This window comes from Desmodus rotundus, chromosome 5 (genome assembly GCF_022682495.2).
Source record: "Desmodus rotundus isolate HL8 chromosome 5, HLdesRot8A.1, whole genome shotgun sequence".
Taxonomy (NCBI): Eukaryota; Metazoa; Chordata; class Mammalia; order Chiroptera; family Phyllostomidae; genus Desmodus; species Desmodus rotundus.
In genome coordinates, this window is record NC_071391.1 from 24,361,681 (window position 1) to 24,383,517 (window position 21,837).

Below are 21,837 nucleotides of genomic sequence, written 5' to 3' on the forward strand. Positions count from 1 at the left end.
TATGAAATTATACTTAAAAATCCCAGAGTGGAAACCAGTGGGTAGCTTTTTGTCCCTATGTGGCTTAGAGATAATGGAGAATATTTTGGTAGTAATATTTGGCTGGAGGAAAGCAACCATTTTGGTAAATTATTCATTCAGACTTGTTTTCAGAATATGTTTTGGATGGAATCAGGGCAAAAGTTGGCCTTTGCTTTATTAATTTTTGATAATAAAAATATTTGCATGGTGCTTTGTAGTTTATGATGTGATTTTTCTGGGTTCAAGTTATCTCATTTGATTTTCTTAATAGTCCTTGAGGCAGGTAAATATTAATTATTGGTACAAATCCCCAGTGATTGTGAAAATAGTACTGGGAAGGAATACACAAACCACTCAGAAGAGCACCTGCTTTGGAGTAATCTCAGACACCTTGGGAGGACTTATTTACATAGAAACAGAATGCTCACTACAGGTCAAATTCACCAACTTTTTTATGCATTCAAAGTTATTTTACCAGAGTTTGAACAAATTGAGATTGTTAATCATGTACAATTGAGATTGTAATTCACTTAGTGCTTATATTTGAATTAGGAAAAAAAAATTCACAACATTTGTAATTAAACTTTTCAGTATTTCATATTCTTGTTCAATTTGTGTGAATTTGAAAGGCTCTACTGTACTTTTTCAAGAAATATTTAAAAAAATAAAGATTGTTTTCCGTATTAAAATACATTTTTACTAATTTTTGTCGTGGTAGAATGTCATAATCTAAATTTGTTTCCATTTTAACCATTGTTAAGTGTGCAGTTCTGAGGCATTAAGTACATTCATATTGTTCTATAACCATGACCACCCTCCGCCCAGAACTTACCTTCCCAGACTGAAAGTCTGTACCCATAAGCACTAATGCCCCACTCCCTCACCCCTGGCTTCTAGCAACCATCATCTCTATGTATTTGACTACTCTAGGTACCTCATATATGCATAATCAGAATATTTGTCTTTTAGTGCTTGTCTTATTTCATTTAGCATAATATTTTCACGGTTTACCCATTTTGTATCATGTGTCAGTATTTCTTTCCCTTAGGGCTGAATAATATTCCACTGCATCTATATACCACATTTTTTCAATCCATTCTCTCACTGACAGACATTTGGGTTGCTTCCACCTTTTGGCTATTGTGATTATGGTTACTTTTAATTGAAGAATTGTGTTATTTAAAATAAGTATTGAATAATTTCAGTGGGTAAACTTATTTTTCTAAGATGGTTAAATGTTAGTATATTCCCATAATACAGCATCACACAGAGCAGAGAGTTATATGCAAAGAAGTTCCTTAAGACTGTCAGCTCACTTCTCAAAAGAAACCTTATAGGCAAGAAGGGGCTGGAAGGAAGTATTCAAAGTCATGAAAGACAAGGACCTACATCCAAGGTTACTGTATCCAGCAAAGCTATCATTTAGAATTGAAGGACAGATAAAGTGCTTCCCAGACAAGGTAAAGCTAAAGGAGTTCATCATCACCAAGCCCTTATTGTATGAAATGTTGAACTTATTTAAGAAAAAGAAGAAGATCAAAACTATGAACAGTAAAGTTACAACAAACTCACAACTATCAACAACAAAATCTAGAAAAAACAAACTGGGCAAGCAACTAGAACAGGAGCAGAGTCACAGAGATGAAGATCACATGGAGGGTTATCAGTGGGGAGGGGGAGGAGGGAGAATGGTGGAAAAGATACAGGGAATAAGAAACATAGCTGGTGGGTGCAGAATAGATGGGCGGTGTAGGGAATCGTATGGGAAGTTGAAAAGCCAAAGACCTCATATGTAAGACCCATGGACATGAACTAAGGGGGGATTGTTGGAGAGAATGGAGGCGTTGGGCAGAGGGGGGCCAAAGGGGAAAAATGGGACAACTGTAATAACATAATAAAATATACTTAATAAAAATGTAAAAAATATTATGAAGTTTGTTTTTTTCTCTTGTTATTTAAGTTCCTATATTTCACCCTTAATTTTGCTTCTTGCTGTGCAGAGCCTAAAATATTTAATGTTGTTACAGAAAAAAATTTTCTAATCACTGGTATGATAGGGAGCAGATACAGGCAGATTTTGGAGGGAGCTAAGCATAGTGGAAACGCTTTGGACTTTGATAGACAAGGATTCCAATCTTACTTACTGAACCAGTCTCTGAGGCCTAGTTTTCTCATCTGTAAAGTAGCCTAAGGATTTCTTTCCAGATTACATTGAAGACTGAATAAGATACCATATGAAATGTTTTGTGGAAGAGGTGACTGTAGCACTTCCCCCGCCTAGGATGCTCTCCTTTGTCAAACCTCCTTTGGATACTTCTTGCCCATCTTTAGCTTAGCAACATCTTTAGCTCAGAAAAGCATTTCCTACTCTAGCCCTGAGCCTAAGTTAGCTCTCCCCAGGAATGCCACACTTTTTAAAAATACTCATCACACTGCGATTTGCTCCCCATCTGTCTGCCTTATAAGATTTTAAGCTCCATGAGGGGAGTGTCTTGTTATCCACTCTATCCTAGGACTGACACATAATAAGTATTTAATTAATATTTTGAATGATGTTGATGATGCAAGATGATGTACATAACACACACACAACCCAGAGGAATTCAGAGGGAGATTTATTTCTTCCACAAATATTTCAAAGTTTGTGTCCAAAAATTTGGGTCACGTGTTGGGCAAGTAGTTTAAACGTACTTTATTCCTCCCCTCTACGATACCAGAGTTTTCTCCCTCATCCTTCTCACTCATTTCTCGTAACTGGGAAATGCAAGTAAAACACTTAGCACAGTGCCTGACACATAGTAAGCTTTTAATGAACTCTTCTCTAATGATGGATATTGATGATGAGTCAGAATATTTAATATCAAAATAACCAAAATATCTAGGTACTAGATAAAGTTGAGAGGTCAGAAATTTTGGAAATCATCAGGGAATTCACTTTAGAGTCAATAAACTAGTCATTTCAGTATCTAAATATAAACTACTCTTAACAAGTCTTACTGTATTTAAATTTTTTTTTTTTTTATGAGCAGGGTTTGAAATGCAGGGCAATGAAACTTAGAATCCAGATTAAGTTCTGAAAACCAAAAGTAAATTTTAAAATGCCCCGAGTTTATATGTTAGTTACAAGTTTGTAAAATAGATGTCTATTTGCCTAAAAACACTCCTGATCTGAGTGACAATTGGCAGTTGTTGCTTTTGTCCCCTCAGAACCCAAAGCTTAACACCTTGGAAGAAAAAGCACATAGTAGGCTCCACAGTAGGCTTTGCCAGCAGGAATGAACACTGAATTTTAGAGAGGATGGAGCTGATAATAAAATCCAGCCCCAGGGTTCATTGAAAAGTACCCAATGTGTAATTCTAAAAGGCCAGATTTGTGTGATACCGACTCACTGTGTAAATGCTGTGGTAGCAGTTACTTCGCAGTTGCTGTAGGAGCTCCGCAGAGGGTATTGAAGATGGATTCCTGTGCCTAGGACAGAGAACAAGTCAGAGCAGACCTCCTGGCAGAGAAGAGTCTCGTGTGTGTGTGTGTGTGTGTGTGTATGAGAGAGAGAGAGAGAGAGAGAGAGAGAGAGAGATACAGCCTAGCATTATGGCAATCTACTTTTTTTTATAAAGCCTCACCCGAGGAAATGTTCTTCTTCCATTGAGAGAGAGAGATCAATTTGGAAGAAACATTAATTTGTTGCCTCCCACAGACCCTGACCAGGGCGAGGTATGTGCCCTGACTGGGAATTGAACCCAAAATCTTCTGTTGTATGGGATGATGCTCCAACCAACTGAGCAACCTGGCTAGAGTGGCAACCTACTTTTTTATCCTTCTATCTTCCTTGGCTTACAACAGAACTTAAGGTTATAACACGGTAACTATCGTGGTAATGCCCAGTTACCCAGTGGTGGGGGAGGAGGCTTAGAATGGGAGAGAGGATGTAAAGAATGGATCTTGATATTCTTCCTCAATTTCAGGGTGCAGAGGCATTGATCAGTAGAACATAAGGACAAGTTAGAATTGTGAAGGGAGATGGGAAAGGAGGCAGGTGAAGAAGAAGAAACCAGGTAATGACGCCACAATAAGGAACTTGGATTTTTATCCTGTAGACAATAAAGGTTTTTGAGCGGACAGTGGCATGATCAGATTTTTGCCTTAAATTAGAGCTTAAAAACAGACTAAATAGGAAATACAGATATGTATGGTTTTGCCTGTTCAAGATTTAAATTTTTTTTGCCCTGTGTTATAAAAATATCTAAAATTTTGGACTGTATTCCATATGGCAGCAGTAGGCTGGAGATGAAAAGCAGCCGATCCGTTGCACTGAGCACATATTGAAGCTCGTGGAAGGGTGCTGTCCCCATTTTTATCACCTCTGGACAAAGTAGAGTGTTCACACTAAGGCTATTCTATGATTAGTCTGGACTGAGCCGACTGTCTCTCTGTGGCAGGGTTTGCCCTGATCTCTCAACCAGGGCCAAATGGAATGGGAAAAAGATCAGTCATCACAACGGTGGCCGCGGGTGCAGAGTGCAGAATATACGCCCATCCTGGCAGAGAGGGGAGGTAGTAAATAATTATAAGAAATGTGTGAACAGATGTCCTAGAGTTATGAATAGACTGCTCTGCCAACAGAAAAGAAGATGACGAATTACCTCAGGACAGGCAACCTCAAGAGAGGCTGGAGAAGACTTGAGTAAGCAGAGAAATAGGGGAAGAGAGTTTTACCAAATAGGCGAAGAGATCACTTATTAATGAAGTCTATTTTTTCACTCTTAACCATAGCAATGGTGTGGCGGGGACTTCTGGTTTTCCAGCAGAATCATTCTCTCTTTTCTTCTTCGAAACACAACTGCACTCTCTCCCCTAGCCTGACTTGCAGTGGTAGGCGGCCATGTGGCTAAGTTCTCTTTAGTGGAATGGGAGCAAAAGGGATGTGTTTCCAGCTGTGGCAGAACTGAGGAAGTATGAAAATAAAAGCACAGCATACTTCTTTCCCTGCCCCAAACTTCTCGGTCACAAATCTGGCTTGTACTATGATTAGAGGAAAGCTTTAAATCAAACATGGCACTTAAATTTTGCACAAGGTTGGATGAAATTTTAATACCTATAAGTTCTGGGAATTTATTGATAAATCTGCTTAAGATATCTCTTAAGAGGCATCTAAAGATGTTGCCATGCCAAAAAATGTCTAAAATGCTAAAAATATGGCATGATACTAGTTCCTGAAACATAAAATCCACATATATTATATGTATTTATATTTCTATATATGGAAGAGGCCTAACCTATTAAATACAAAACTGTTAACAGTACTTTTGGGTGTAAATTTTTAAAGTTTTATTTTTTCAATTACAGTTGACATTCAGTATTATTTTGCATTACTTCTAGGTGCACAGCACAGTAGATCACTTTACAAAGTGATCCCCCGGATATTTTAAGTATTCACCTGGCCCCGTACCGAGTTATTATAATGTTGTCAACTGTATTTCCTGTGCTGTACTTTACACCCCCATGACTATTTTGTAGTTAAAAATTTGTACATCTTTTAAAGTTTTCTTAGTTATATTTTATTGATAATGATGTTACAGTAGTCCCAATTTTTCCCTCTTTGCCCCCCCCCCCCCCCCCACTGAGCATCCCCCTCTCCCTCAGGCAATCCCTATTTTGTTCATGCCCATGGCTCATATGTGTAAGTTCTTTGGCTACTCAATTTCCTATACTGTTGTTAACATCTCCATGGCTATTCTGTAACTAACTTTTTGTACTTTTTAATCCCCTCGCCTCCTCACCCTTTCCCCCAAAGCCCCTCCCATCCAGCAACCATCAAAACTCTCCATATCCTTAATCCTGTCTCTCTTCTTCTTGTTTGCTTAGTTTGTTTTTTTTAAGATTCAGTTGCTGATAGGTATGTGTTCATTGCCATTCTTTTGTTTATAGTTTTGATCTTCTTTTTCTTAAGTCCATTTAAAATTTCATAAAATAATGGTTTGGTGATAACGAATTCCTTTCATTTTTTTTCTTGTCTGGGAAGCATTTTATCTGCCCTTTGATTCTAAATGATAGCTTTGCTGGGTAGAGCAATCTTGGATGTAGGTCCCTGCTTTTTATGACTTTGGATATTTCTTGCCAGTCCCTTATAGCCTGCAAAGTTTCTCTTGAGAAATCAGCTGACAGTCTCATGGGAACTCCCCTGTAGGTAGCTGACTGCTTTAAGATTCTCTCTTTAACTTTAACGTTTGGTTTTTAATTATGATGTGTCTTGGTGTGGCCTCTTTACATCCATCTTGTTTGGGACTCTCTGTGCTTCTTGGACTTTTATGTCTATTTCCTTTACCAAATTAGGGAAATTTGCTTTCATTATTTTTTCAAATAGACTTCTAATTTCTTGCTTTTTCTCTTCTCTGGCACCTCTTTGATGTGAATGTTAGTGTGCTTGACGTTGTCTCAGAGGCTTCTTACACTATCCTTGTTTTTTGGATTCTTTTTTCTTATTATTCTGACTGGTTAATTTTATTTCTCTATGTTCCATATCATTGTTTTGATTCTTGGCTTCATCTACTCCACTGTTGATTCCCTGTAAATTGCTCTTTATTTCCATTAGTGTTTCTGCCTGGGTCTTTTTTATGCTGTTGAGGTCTTCACTAAGTTCTTTGAGCATCCTTATAACCAGTGTTTTCAATTCTGCCTCTAATAGATTGTTCATCTTATTTTCATGAAATGTTCATTTCATTTATTTCTTTTTCTGGAGTTTTGATCTGTTCTTTCAGTTGGGCCATGTTTCTTTGTCTCTTCATTTTGGCAGCCTCTCCATGTATTAAGTAGAGCTACTATGACTCCCTGTTTTGGTAGCATGGCCTAATGTAGTAGGTGTCTTGTAGGGTCCAGTGGCATAACTTCCCTTATCACCAAGTTGGGTACTCGAGGTGTATCCTCCATCTGGGCTGAGAACACCCTCCTCTTGTAGTTGAGCTTTGATTGCTGTTGGCAGGTCAATGGGAGGGATTTTCCCAGGCCAGTCAGTTGCAAAGACTGACTGTGACCACTGGCCACGAACCTCCACCCTCTGTAGAGGATCAGCCGTGCAGGGGCAGGGTGGTGGTGCTCCGACATGGTCAGTAGCTGTCCACTGGGTGTGCAGGCTCTGGAGTTTCCCAGGTGGTACAGGCCAGGGTCAGCCCCCACCTGTGTTCTGCCCTGGGCCACCCAGCATAAGCTACAAAGCAATCTGCAAATAGCTGCTACTTGGCTTGGAAGTTCCCAGGTGAAGCCGAAGCTGGCTGCTGCTAGTTCAGGCCTGGGGACACTTAGCCAGAGGTATGGGGGGCTAGAGGTTTGCTGAGGCTGTCTGTTGCTTGTTTGAGAAGATTTAGGGAGATGTGAAGCCTGAGTGGAGACCAACCATTCACATGGAAAAGGCACTGATAACAGATTGTGTAGGCCTGTAAGTTGGGTGGGGTGGAGCCTCAGGTATTTACCAGGGCAAAGCAAGCCCTGTGAGTCAAGGTGATGGAGTCTCAGAAATGGCCCTCACTTGCTGGCTCTGTGGGTCTGTTGAGTGAGGGCTTAGAAAAGGAACAATGGACTCTGCCTGCCTTTCTGTCTGGAAGAAAGCTGTTCCCTTGAAGTTACTGATGCGAGACATTTCAGTTCCTCCCTGTGTGCCACTGGTGCCTTTCAAGCTGCTACCCCAGTGTTGGAGCTCAGAGGGAGTAAGTCTGTCTGTGGGCTCTTTAAGAGGAACTGCTTGTGAAGCCAATAGTTTTTTGTTTTGGTTTTTTTTTTTCACTGATTCAAACCCTGCTGGTTTTTATAGTCAAAAGTTATGGGGCCTTATCTTCCTGGCACTGAATCCCTGGGCTGGAGGGCCTGGTGTAGGGCTGGGACCCCTCACTCCTGAGATATCACTCAATTTTTATCCACCACACATGGGTATGGGACCATTTCATTCCCCGTCTTTGTGTCTCCTCATCTGCTACCTCTGGGTGGATGTGGTTTCTGTAATTCCATAGTTGTCGGACTTCCATTCAGCTTGATTTCTGGTGGTGCTGAGTGATGGTTGTTCTGTAGTCTAGTTGTAATTTTTAAGTGGTTGTGTGAGGAGGTGAGCCATGTTTACCTATGCCTCCATCTTGACTGGAACTAGAGTTCCCAATTTGTACTTCCAAATCCCTTTACACTTTTTACCAGCTTCCCAAGCCTCCCCCGCTCAGGCAAACATTAGTCAGATTTTCTGCATCTATGAGTCTGTTTCTATTTTGTTTGTTTTTTATTTTGTTCTTTAGATTCTGCCAGTAAGTGAAATCATATGGTATTTGTCTTTATTTAACTTATTTCACAGAATAATTCCAGACATGAAGTGAAAGTTAGGTAAGGAATGATTGCCCAGTGACTTTGTTTCATTGATAATGGTTGGCAGTAAGGAGATCTTAACACAGTTTCATTTTGTACCAAACTCAAAACTAAATTCCATTAGACTGAAGTCTCCATATGCAATTTGTTTTCTTATAAATGTCATCAAAAATCGATTCATGTTAATAAAATTCTGATTTCTAACTCTGGACTTTCAGAATTATATGTTTTAATATGAAGGAAAAATTTGCCAATTTGTCTGTTACTACCTATTTCCTCCATTTATTAATCGTAGCTTCTGATGTACCCAAGGCATAATTTAAAATCATGGGTGCTGGAGTCAGACGTGCCTAGATTTGATACCAGTTTTTCAATTTTCTTTGCTTGTGTTCGCGAGCAAGTTACTTAACCTCTTTGAGCATCATTTGCACGACACCCTGAAGCTAATTTGAGAATCGAATGCTGCGATGGGTCTGCAGTGCCCCACACAGTGTGACCAAGTAGACAAGGAGAGTCCCACTCTGTTCCCAGCTTTGCTGTCATCTCAGTTCACTTTTAAGAAGCAGTAAATATAGCTTAATGCAGTTATTAAATAATTCATAAAGCTTCTATTGCCCTCCAACCCTCTCCCTCAGAAAAGTTTAGTAGGCTCTTAGCAATTTTAAAAGCAAAGATGATAGTATTTTATCTTTTTGCCTCTTTTTGTAAGTTTCTTGTTGTCTTTTGAATTATGTATTTTTAAAGACATAAAATGAGGGAAAAGACAGTGGTGTTGCTGCAAATGTGGATGGCGAGAAGATTTTAAAAATGAGTAGTAAGACAGATATTGGTGGGTAACAAGAAAAGAGCAATATTAATTGGCCTGTTTTTTTTAAATTACAAGTTTCATGCATGTATATGTATTAATATTGTAGAATATTTCATTTATAGGGATATTACTTTTATTATTTCTTCTTTTCCCCCCAAATGTCTTGGTCATTGTTCTTTAAATGTATTATAGAATACTTTTCTCAAGGTCCAGACAAATTACACGAGAGAATTGCAGGTGAATTTGAGGAAAGCACAGCAGGTAGGGTTGAGCTGCATGGATGGATGGGCGGGGTTGTGCCCTCTGTGTTTGGGGACTGGACACTCTTGAACTCACTCGAATAAACTCGTGGAGGTCCATCCTAAACTCGGTGTGAGAACCGTTGGTCTCTCCACACAGTTTTAGGAGCATGTCTGGCTGGACTCTCCCGAGATGCGCCGTGGTCATTAACCATGCATTTTAGCACATTAAAGGCTGTCAGAGGAGCCATGACAAAACCCGAACACTGTGGTTTAACCTGTTGTTTAAGAAACTTATTTGACCGCAGAGTGTCCATCACCTGATACCCAGCACATAGTTTAGGAAACAGTTGTCTAATGAAAAATTAGACAACTAATTTTCACTTAGAATCTGAAGATTCTCATCTATCACTACTAATCCACCATAGCTATTTATTGAGTAGCTATGGGAAGAGGACGAAGCCAGGGTGGGCTTCACAGATGAGGTTGGACCAAAGCTGGGTCATAAAGGAGATGTAAGGTGCATCACACCTAGCCTAACCCATATTTAAATCCTGGTCTATAAGGATAGCGGCCTATCTGGCTTATCCTTTGGGCCCCAGAGTCCTCACTATGGTTCTAAAGGAGTTCTCTGATTCACACAGCTGTGTAAGAGGGTGAGAGAAAATATGGCTCATTACTTTGCCTAAAGTAATGAGATGTTCTCGTGTGGGAAATGGTGCAGGGCTGGCCTAATTAAAGTGGTAGGATGAGCAGAAACACTACAGGGGCAGCCTGTCACAAATGCTTCTCAGCTGAACTCTCAGCAAGTTTTTTGGAGAATACATAAACAACTAAAACGGTTTATTTGATATATTTAATTGGCCTACTCAACTCCCTAGGTGCCAGTTTATCAGTTTCCCTGAAAAATTATAGTCTGACTGTATTTTATATATCTGCTTTCTTATAACTCTTGCTTTTGCCTCTGTTCCATGCCTCATTCTAACAACAGACTCCCTCACATGTGTGTATGCAATTTCTGTGCCAATACATAAATGACTCAGTTACTTTCTGACACCGATACCACTTTCATCCTGAGCCCCTGCCCACTGGATCCTGGGAGGAAAATAAATGATTTCCCAATACAGTTTAAAGCTTAGTCTAATATGATAATTTAAGTAGTTATTTTAGTTCATTCTGTGTCTCATATAGACTCTCCTGTACCCTCCTTCAGGTAGTACACAGAGGAAGGGATTGTGTGCTTTCCTATTCTCAAGGCACTGGAGGAAGGCACCCCTGGCCTCATGCTGGCCCGTTGGAATGTTTATGTTGGCATGGCAGCTGCTGGACTGTGGAAAGATGTCCCTTGTTCCCTTGGTTGGGGGATGCTCTTCTGGCCTGCAGTATGTGACCCTGCAGCCCACTCATTTAGCTCAGGCACTTTTTATGGTGGTGCTTCTTGCACGATCCAACCTAAACTTGACTTCCTGTGGTATGAGACATTCTCCTCCAAGGTCTAATTGAGACACCCATTGGGCACTGGCTTGAGTGGTCCGAGGGGCTGCTTCACTATGAAGCCATTTTTCCCTCAGTGTTCCAGTAACCTGTGACAAACTTCCCAGCCTAACTAACACTCACTTGCTTCCATGTCCTAAAACACAGAAGCCAAGGGTGGTGTGGGAAAGCTAATCTTCAGCCTTCCCTTTGCCCGCACATACCATGCCATCTTGTCTGTGTAGCTGTGTCCTAGGTTGCTACAGGACAGCTTCCTCCTGTGTCCATATTGAGGGGAGAGGAGCAGAAGACCCCCCCGCCCAAGGACTTTTTCCACTTCCCTGATACTTATCTCTCTCCCCAAGCCACACCCTATGGAAAAGAAACTTAGGACTTAACTTCTCTGGCTTTTTTACTTTCCTGTCCCTCTGCCTGAGACTTCTTTATTTCCTCTAGGACAGAAGGAGGTACACCTTTATTTTATCCCTACAATGGAGACCTAAAAGAACTGGAATTTATTTTTTTTAAATTGTATATTTATTCTTATATTTTTAACCTTTAGCCATCTTCAAAGTACTCTCCATTTGATGCAATACACCTATTGAGACACTTTTCCACTGTTCAAAACAGTTTTTGAACTCATTGATTTTGATGCCTTTTAGTGCTTCTGCCATATTTTGTTTCACTTCTTCCACATCAGCAAAACGTTTCCCTTCGTGGACTTTTTTCATCCAGGAAATAAACAAAAAGGTTGCTCAGGGCAAGATTGGGTGAATAGGGAGAGTGGGGCATGGGATTTTTGGTTAAAATCAGCATGGTGTGGGCAGGTGAGCTTGTAAATGACCAATTGTGAAATGGGAAAACATGCTGAAAGAGTCTTGAAAAAAGTTTACTGAAGCTGTACACAACCTCTCACAATAACACCAACTGGTACACTGACACAGATGGGTTTCTAGAATACTCACTTAGCAGGGGAAGCCTGTGCTACAAGGGACCTGTCCTCCAGAAGATAATTTTAGGGGTTTTTTGGGTCCCCCTTGTACATATTCCTGATTCCAGCAAAGGCACCCAGAATCATTACTCCTAATTTACAAGGGGATATTTATGGGTTCAGTCCTCCAAGTTTAGCTGTTTATATGCTCACCGAGAGGAGTAAGGGTTTTCGTGAGAGGCAGAATGTCTCAAGCCAACAGTCTTGTTTGTGTGAATATTGTTTTGTTGTACAATCTTATTATAAATGTCAAATGCAATATTATTGCAAATTCTAGGGATGCCTGGAATAGTTGGGGCGGCTTTTATGTGGAAGGGCCAACAAGAAAAGCCTGTTGATAAACTTTAAACCATAAGCCCTGTTTCATTACCCATTATAATACCTGAAAGACTACTTTAAACGTGCCACATTACTAGGAATTTGAGTTGGATACCTTGAGTTGGAAGGGATAGAGACTCATTCAGATCAGAGTGTTGGCGCATTTCCTAGAGGATACGCATGACATGTCTGTTAGGGTTTATTGGTTGCAATCAGTGGGATCTGTCTCGGGCTAACGTAGGCAAACATATAATTCAGTGGAATGGCAGGTGGTGGTATATGGACTTTGAGGAAAGACCAAAGAAAGGGGCTATAGAAATAACTGTCACAGCTCCAGACATCTAGCTCTAGAGGACAGTTTTTTCTGGGTACTGTTAATGGGACAGTTCCTCTCCAACTGTTTATGTCTCTGTGTGGCTCCCCTCATGGCTCTGTCTGTCTGAAGAGAGGGGCTGACTGGTCTGGGGGGCTGGGGCTCCACCCCTTGGCCAGTGTGGCACTGCCCCTCCAAAGCTGCATGTGGTGGTGGAAGAAGTGGAATAGAAAGTCAGTGAGTTTGAGAGGCAGGCTTGGGCCAGTTTAGGGCATGATAGAGTGTTTAAGTAGAAAGTTTATAATTTGGCTACTGGATCGGGACTAACTCAGTGCCACTTTCCCCACAGAATGTTGAAGGGCTAAATTTTATCATGATTTTTTTTAAAACACAAGAAAGGAGATTTTAAAAGCAGTTTAAGTTTCTTTAAATATTAAAAAATTGAAGGTAAAGTATTAGGGAGAATTCTTTTTTACATCCATTTAGAGAAACTATAACTATTTTAAAATATTACCTTGTGATGCTTTTATTTGCTGGTTTTCAAATATTATGACTATTTTAAAAAATAAATTCTCCCTTAAAACGAACAGTCCTCATGAAACTACAGGCTGTGGTCGAAGTGGCATTTCCTGAAGAATTAGGGAGGATGGGAGAGGAGTCCCTGGCTTTGGAGGCCTGGGCTGTATGAACCACGACTATTGCCGGTGTCTCAGAGCTAGTCTGTGGCAGAGGCAGTGTTCACAGCCAGGTTTGAACTGAGGATTCTGTTCCTTCCCCAAGTCTACAGAGTGATGATCTTGAATGCTTTTATAGAAGGAACTTAAGTGAGACAATCTGGTTGGAAGTGGGAGCTAGGGATCTCTAAGACTCGAACTGAGTTAAGCATAGATAGCTTGAGAGGATGGGGTTGAGCCAAGGCAAAGCTAAGAACTGAGTCTTAGATTATGCCCTCATTTGCATATTTCCTTCAACTTATATTTAAATTCCTAAATAGATTTAGGTATGTGTGTGGGGGGAGGTGCAGGGGGGTCACACTAACCATCTAGTCCTGGTTCCCCAGCATGAAACATTCCTTCCAGTCCGTCCATGGCCTCACACCGATCACTAGGATCAACTATGCCCTTTCTCTCTGCTCATCCTTCAAGGCTCAGCTTGTCTTCTCTGCTCCCCGTTCCCAAAGCCAAGTCAAGCCACCTCACTGATTGTATTTAGAATGAATTTCACCATGTAATTAATTATGAAATAGTAATATTAATATTTATTAATAATATTGCTCTGTATTATTACTTCTCCCCTTCCTAGCTTGGTACCACCTATCATTTATGCCTTTCCGTCTCCAACCACTTTGTGCCCAAATAATATTGTGTCCTTTATACTTACAGATTGTATTGTTTTTTTACCTCCATTTAACAATTAATTGTGACCTACCTCATGTCATATATTGTCATTTTCTATTGTTTTTGTCTCCTCAACCATATCGTACTTTGCTATTAAACTATTTGTACCTAGAAAAATGTCTAGTACAGTTGTTGCCTGTGGAAAGGTGTCATATCATTTAATGTTTGGGTTTTCTAAATTGTGAGGGGAAATGGGATCAGTTGGATTTAGTTCTAAGTTCCCAACTCTCTTCTTTCCTCCAGCTCCAGCTTTATCTAATTGAGAACTAAGCTATTGTTTAAAGATTGCGGAGAACACTGCCCCATGAGGACCACTTACTAACATATCCAAATGTATTTTTTTATTTGGCTCACCTAATTTTAAACCTTGAATCTTTGTTTGGTATTTCTCCATAGTCCCTAGTTTGATTCTGAATAAGTAGCAGGTTTCCATTAAATTTTAAGATGAACTAAATAAGATTATGATAATATTTGTATCTTACGCATTTTAGGTTCAGTTAAACTCTAGAGGATATTTAAATTAATTATTAAGTCAAGAAAGTTCAAATTTCTAAAATTTATCACAAATGTTAAACACATAAAATCATTCTTTAAACAAATTCACACACACACACACACACACACACTCACACACTCACACACACACCACTTTGGACACCCCATTTGAGAGTCCCAAGAATCACACTTAATAGTGAACAGAGAGCAGGGACAGATGGGATTTATTTGACACCTTAGCCTATTCATTAGTTCGATTTTGTGCATCTCAACTTTTCCAACCAGTACCTGTATTTTGGTTTCATCTTTGTTGACATGTAGGAAACCAAAAATATCTTCCTAATCCAACTGAACCTGATATAGACTCATTATTATTTAATTCCTTTACCAAATATTTTGTGTGTGTGTGGCTATTCTGTGTTGATTCTGCGAATGCATTTCCAGACACAAATTGTTTAGGTTGACAAAATTCAGAGGTTTTTTTGGAGATCTATGATACCAAACAGTGGCTTCCCCCACACTCCTAGCAGCCACCTCCTGTTCCCATACATAAATGGCAGCCAGCAATGGCTGGAAACAAAGGACTCTCCCAGTCCCAGAATACAGTGACATTCATTCTGAGAGAAGCAGGGGCGGCTTTTTGAAAGCCGACTTCTTCAGCTCGACAATAACACACAATGAGTTATTGACTTGTTTATATACGGAGCTCTTTTCAGTAACTAACTCTGACTCCCACAGTCTGGACAAATGATTGATTTCGTGCTTAGAAAAAGAGAAAGCTCTTGCGCTAAACTCTGTAGTGCAAACTACTTCTTCCCCATTTGTTCCCTCACTGAATAGGACCTTATTAAAATGCACTTTCCAAAAAAAATACCTGCAGCTGGCCTTTATAACCATGTTTTGTATATATAAATAAGTAATTTGTCCCAGTCTTTTGTATATTAACAGACCATTGAGAAACTTGTCAATATATATGAAGGCTGATTGTCCTGTTGTTTATGCTAAATTGCATTGCCTATATTGATCTGTGAAATATGGATCAAATAATTTATTAATAAATCACTATTTACTGGTCAAAACCAGATTATTGATAGATAGGTTTAATTTTCCTGTTGTGTTATGTTGGTTTACTAGGGACTTTATACACAACACATATGATATACTTCACCTTTGAATTACTAGCTGTTCTGAATACATGCATACCTACAGTTCAGAACACTGAGAGTTTGGTTGAGCCAAGAGCCTCTTCCCTCTTTGGCTAGTACTTAAACAGAATGTCAATATGAATTAGATGGAACACACCAGGTTATTTGATTACTGTACCTTTTCTAAAGATACTAATTGGATTCTAGAGTTTACTTTAGAGGTATTTTCTCCTGTAAAATAGATTTCATTATATCTTACTATATGTTAAAATGTTTATGTAATTGGCCTTTAAACAGTATTTGTCTTTCTCTGTCTGACTTATTTTACTTAGGATAATGGCCTCAGGCTTCATCCTTTTTGTTCATTTTTTAATTTGAAGTTAAAGTTTCTATTCTGGGATAGAACATTGAGGACATCACTCATTCATAGGGTCACCATGAGTCAGAACCAACTCAAAGGGACATAACACATACACACACCTTCTTTATACACAAAAAAATTAACCTGAGAAATTTCAAACCCATTGACAAAAAGTATTTCATATGTTTTACAGCAAATCAAAGCAGTGAGTTTTGTTTTAATGAGGAAACAGGGTGCTTCCCTCCCAAGTGACAGGAGAATAGAATCCCACCGCTGCTGTCATGTCCTGGGACTTGAGGGAGAGATGCTGTGAGCCCCATAGATTATTAGTGCTTTGGGGTGAAAATGCGCTCTCTGAATTTGACTTTTTACTTTCAGCGACTTTCTGATTTTGTTAAATATCTATTCTTTTTTGGAATGGCCGCTCTAGGTCCAGAAAAGGCCCCGTGTGTGTATCTCTATCTACACACAAATACACGTGTGTGTATTTGTTGACCATTTAATTTCCAATATCTTGTCGTATCTTCTATTTGATACTATGCAAAAGGTGTTTTTCAGTAATGTTCGTATGTGTTCCCCTCAAGCTTACGTAGAGCAGTAGATTTCTTTGATGTCGAGTATTGGAACGTAGGTGATTTTTCCAACTGTAGATCTTTGGAAGGATTCCCACCTTTTAAATAGCTCCTTGGAAGCAGTTCTAGATGTCGTGGGCCTGAGAGACCTTATTCGAATCTACTTACTACTGTTGTGTCAAGGAGTTTTGTGGTTATGTTTTTGTTTTGTTTTGCTTCATTCACTTCCAAGAGTATCTGCTCTGGATGTGTTCACATTTGGAAATTAGTTTTGTAAAGAATAGATGAGCTTGGTGCGTATCTCCGCAGTCACACTGCAGCAGGCTGATTTCCTTCCGAGACGAGAAGCCCCCAGTGGAGCAATAACCATGGAGGCTTGACACTGGGCTGTGTTGAGGTTTATAGACAGGCTTCCATGATGGAAGTTGAGTTTGGTATTTGGCTTTTTATAATATTATGGGTTTTTTTGTATTACTTCAGCACAGGAAAAATGTTCCTTGAGGGAAATGATTCTAAGAATAGTCTCAAATAATATTTTCCCCAGTTGTATTGATATAATTGACAGATGGCACTGTGTAAGTTTCAGGTGTGAAACTTACATAATGGCATGTCACAATACATAATGACCTTCATGTATTGTGAAATGGTAACAACAGTAAGTTTAGTTAATATCCATCATCTCATATAGATGCACACAAAACCCAGTGCTATTTTAAAATTTTTATTTATTGATTTGAGAGAGAGAGAAAGAGAAAGAAGTATCGATTTTTGTTGTTTCATTTATTTATGCATCATTGGTTGCTTCCTATATGAGCGCTGACTGGGGATTGAACCCACATTCTTGATGTATTGGGATGATGCTCTAACCAACTGAACTACCCAGCCAGGGCAAAACCCCAGTTTTTTTGACCTTGTGATGAGAACCCTTAGGATTTACTCTCTTGAAACTTTCAAATACACCATACAGCATTGTTAACTATAGTCACCATACTGTGCATTCCATGGTTTCTGAAAATCTTGTTTGCAGTGGTTCTCAGTCTAGGACAGGGATTGGCAAGGATTGCCTGCTGTCCGTATTCAGCCTGTCACTTGTCTGTTTTTGTTTCATTGAGGCATCACTGCACTCATTTATTTATGTGTTGTCTGTTTCATGCTATAAGGTCTCAGTTGAGTAATTGCAGCAGAGACTATATCCCCCACCCTAATCCTAAAATATTTTACTATCTGGCCCTTTATAGAAATGTTTGTAAACTACTTAACTAGGCTAAAGATTCCTGGGCCTTTCTTGTCTACCAAAACGAAATCTCTGATGTGCTGAGCTGTATCACATATCAGTGGATGAAGAGTTTACAGGTTTGATACTATTCATATAGTGTACGTATAAGCACAGTTAGATTGAGGGGGCCATATTGTTGACCCCACCCCCATTTTCTCCCAAGTGTAAGAGTGGGTCTTCGGGTAGGGTATGGATTAAAGATTCATGATAACTCAAACATCATTTGTCAGGCATACAATTGAGAGATCTTATTTAAAACAACATTAACAAAACAAATGAAACAAAGCAGAAAACGTGGTCATTATTCATTTTTAATCCTCAGTAAGGAGACACAACATGGCAAGTCCATTACTTAAGAACTGTTCAAGGTTCCAGTTCAGATGATTCTGTATCAGGCTATTTTCTTTCTTTCTGTTAACACCAGCCTGTTGAGTGAATGCTATTGTGTGAGTTTAGCTTTTTCCTTTTGTTGAAAACAGTATTTTGTTTCCATGGGGATATTTATAAAAAAACATAGGATGGGCTACACTCACCTTTTTATAACAAGGATTAATGGCAGTAGCCGAATACCTTTATCTGGCTTTGTAAATGGAGCAGATGAGAAGTAACTGTTCATATATTTAAGATACATTATCCTTTGTCCTGAAATATTTTAATCCATCTTGTACCATTCTAGAATGTTTGAATTGACATTCGCTTTTGGTTTATGTTCTTGAATTCTTATCCTGACATATCAGCAGCCAATTTATTCCCTACTGGCAATAAAAGACTGTAATAGAAAACATCACCCTAATTTTAAAAAGCTGCTATGCTCATTTTGATAAAGTGTCTTTAAATAGTACTCACCATTGTCAAATGTCTGCAGTGAAAGACTTCCTCCAAAGTCATATTTTAGTAAATTTAAAAGCAACAAAAGTATAAGTAAAAAGTTCAGTGTTAAATACTTTAATGTAAAAATGAACTTTCAATTTTTATAATCTCAATGCATGTATATGTATGTTCCACATTAATTTGAAATTACCTTCCATGATTGTGCTAAATTAGTTGCTTGAATAAATGTTACTATTAGGTGTAAATGGGTGCCATTTGTTTATTTATTTATTTATTTTCTAGTTGAACCTAGCCATGGATGAACAGAAAGAGAAAATTACAGAAAAATTCATTCTTTCAATGACAGCAAAGGAACACCTTAAGGCACGGAAAGAAGTAAGAAACTTACTTTTAAAACTATATTATAAAACCACATGCGCAATAATTATAAAATTAAGACAAATTTTGCTTGAGTCTGGTAGTGAACCAATTAGAGTTACCTGATACTGACATCATGGAAAAAATTGGTCAAAACTGGAAATCATTCTGTTGATATAGGAAGCTTGAAAAAGAATTATATCCATGACAGAATAAATCATATGATTTTCTAAAAAATGCTTATGAATACTTTCTCATAAATTTTTTCTTTTTTTTTATCATTGTTCAAGTACACTTGTCTCCATTTTCACCCCAACACCCCCTGCTCCCCATCCCTGCCTTTCACCTTCAAACCCACCCCCTTTGGCTCATAAGTTTCTTAATTTAGGAAACTATTACATGTAACTTGGCTCTGAAAATGATAAAATATGCTAACAGGAAAACCATTAAAATTTTGTTCAACTTTAAATAAATACTAAATCTCTGACTTTCTAGGAATAGAATTATTGTTATGAATTATTAAAATGCTAACAAAGTTATCTCTTATCAAGGAAAAACTGTAGTTCACCAGTGTCAAGTCTAAGTGAGCCAGTCGTAAGATTCGGTAGGCGATGTTGTAATGAAGAACTATTAAAAAAAAAAAAAAAAAAAGAACTATTAAAGGAGGCCTTCTTCTCTCCGAAGCTCACGCTGCGAAGCTGACAGCATGGTCCAGAAGTGAAATTTTCATACAAAGTTGGTGTTAGGCCAAAGGAGAAAATGATTTTTATGTAGTTTCCTGGAATACAAAAGCATTTAATCTTTCTGAAAAAAGATCATAGATTTGCTAATTTACATGTACCACTCTGAGTAAATAATCTATAAGCAACTTAAAGAATAAGATAGTGTGAACTAAACTTCCATGTAATTCTCTTTTGACATTTTAGGAAATAAATCTACCCAAGCTTTAGGGTTTTAATATTTTCCCATTTTTGATTATATCTCCTTTGATAACTATGTGTTTTACAATCAATGGATGGGTACAGTGCATCAGATTTTCCTGAGTGAATTCAAATCTTACATCAGAGACTACATTAATATTTGGAAGTTACGTATGTCCAGTATTAAAGACTATGTTGTAAACATTGATTGGTAGTCTCAGTAGGAAATATTTCATAAAAATTCAACTTGAATAATTACTAAGATGTAGCAAATAACAATTGTATAAATTTAGTTTTAGTTCTGACTCATTCCACTTAGTATTGACGAGTTAAAAGAGCAGGTTGTTAGTTATAAATTTTAAACATTGCCCTCTATTCATTTGAAAAATATTTTATCACAGTTGGAGAGTTTTATTAGATTTTTACAGTAACTTTAAAATGAATCCATCATGTATCTTGATATGGTGAACTTTAGAAAATGCAAATAAATATCTCATTATTATAATTAAAATTATATCTATAACATGAATTATTATTAGAGATGAAATAGAAAATAAAAGAATGAACAAATTAAGTATTTTCTGCCTTTTAAATGTTATACTTGTTTTGATCTTTGATATTTTGTGCAAAGTTACACTTTCAATGGAACCAAAGCTTGAAGTGGCCCAGGAAAATGGTCTTTATGAAATATATCATCTTGAACGCTTTCTTATTGGCAACACTGGAAATGAAAATTGCCTTTTATGAAAAATCCAACAGTATTATGCCTAATTGGTATTTCTTGTATTTCTTCTTTTTTATGACCTTAATGTCTACTTAGTACCTGGATACTTCAGCATTCTTCCTGCACAGTACTTTATTTGGTTATATATCTGCTTTATCAGCTGTGGCTCCAAATGCCTTTTGTTTGCTTAGAAAACCAAATGCACAGTGAAGGGAATATGTAATTTTCCCTGTGTGTGTGCATGTGTGTGGAATAACCTATAAATATATTCCAAACACTATGAAAATAATTTGAAAGTGATTATGTTAATATTGATTTGTAATTTCTAGTATTGTGTTTAGAAAAAGTCAGCAACATCAAGTTTTGGCCCTAACTCATAAATGGAGATGTGAAGTTGTGACGGTGAAGAGAAATAATTTACTTTTTTAAAATAAAAAGACTACATTTAGATATTTCAAAACCTAAACATTATAAAACCTGAAATTTAGATTGAGATGTCTGCTGCCTACAGTTTTATCTTAAAATCCAATTTGATTTCCTGTAATTTTCCACACGAAAACTGGGAATAATAATAATGCATTCATTGTCAGACCACTTTGAAGGGATGCCATATGTTAAACTACCTCAAGCTTTTTGGAAATGGTCTACTGGAAATCTGCCCGTAATTCATCATTGTTGGTTTAAACGTCTGTTATTCCAGGTTGTCTGAAAAGTTAACACCAAGGTGGGAACGAATGTGTATGAAGTTCATTGTAAGAAATGCCTGTGAGTGAAAATGAGGAGGGCTGAGGGTGAGGCTGGGCAACCGAAAGGCACATCTGAACACGAGTGAAGGCAAGAGGATAGACGGCTGGGGTGGGAGCATCCTAGACTGTTGTGCAGCCTCAGGAAGGTTCAGCAAAGCTGGTGTTGTATCCTCGAGCCATAATTTTCTATCAGAGGTGTCCTGTGACTCGCTGGAACGAGCTCACACTTGTCTCATCGGTACCAACTGGGTGATGGATTTCAGAGCACAGTAGCTGGGGCCCTCGGTCAATTATGCTCCTGCCGTTAGAGGTCAGTGAGACACATTCTTATTGCTTCCTCAAAAGGTATAGCTGACATCATCCTCATTGCCATCAATGTAGTCCTACCGCCAGGTGAGCTATAAAGACATTTAGAATAGCGCTATTTTTAATTGCCTCCTTACCCACGAGTGGACGGGGGTGTTAGACTCTTGAATAGCCCTAAAATAAAGGCAGCAGCTAGGGAACAG

The 21,837-nt window shown here is 38.4% G+C and overlaps 1 protein-coding gene across 1 annotated transcript in view; it reads left to right on the plus strand.

Annotated features, from left to right (window-relative positions):
- The window catches only part of DCDC1 (doublecortin domain containing 1), a 367,520-nt gene that overhangs the window by 143,659 nt on the left and 202,024 nt on the right, over positions 1 to 21,837 (plus strand). Inside the window, exon 8 of the mRNA XM_045194050.2 lies at positions 18,864 to 18,956. Within this exon, the coding sequence (XP_045049985.2) occupies positions 18,864 to 18,956 (93 nt within the window). The remainder of the gene's footprint in view (positions 1 to 18,863; positions 18,957 to 21,837) is intronic.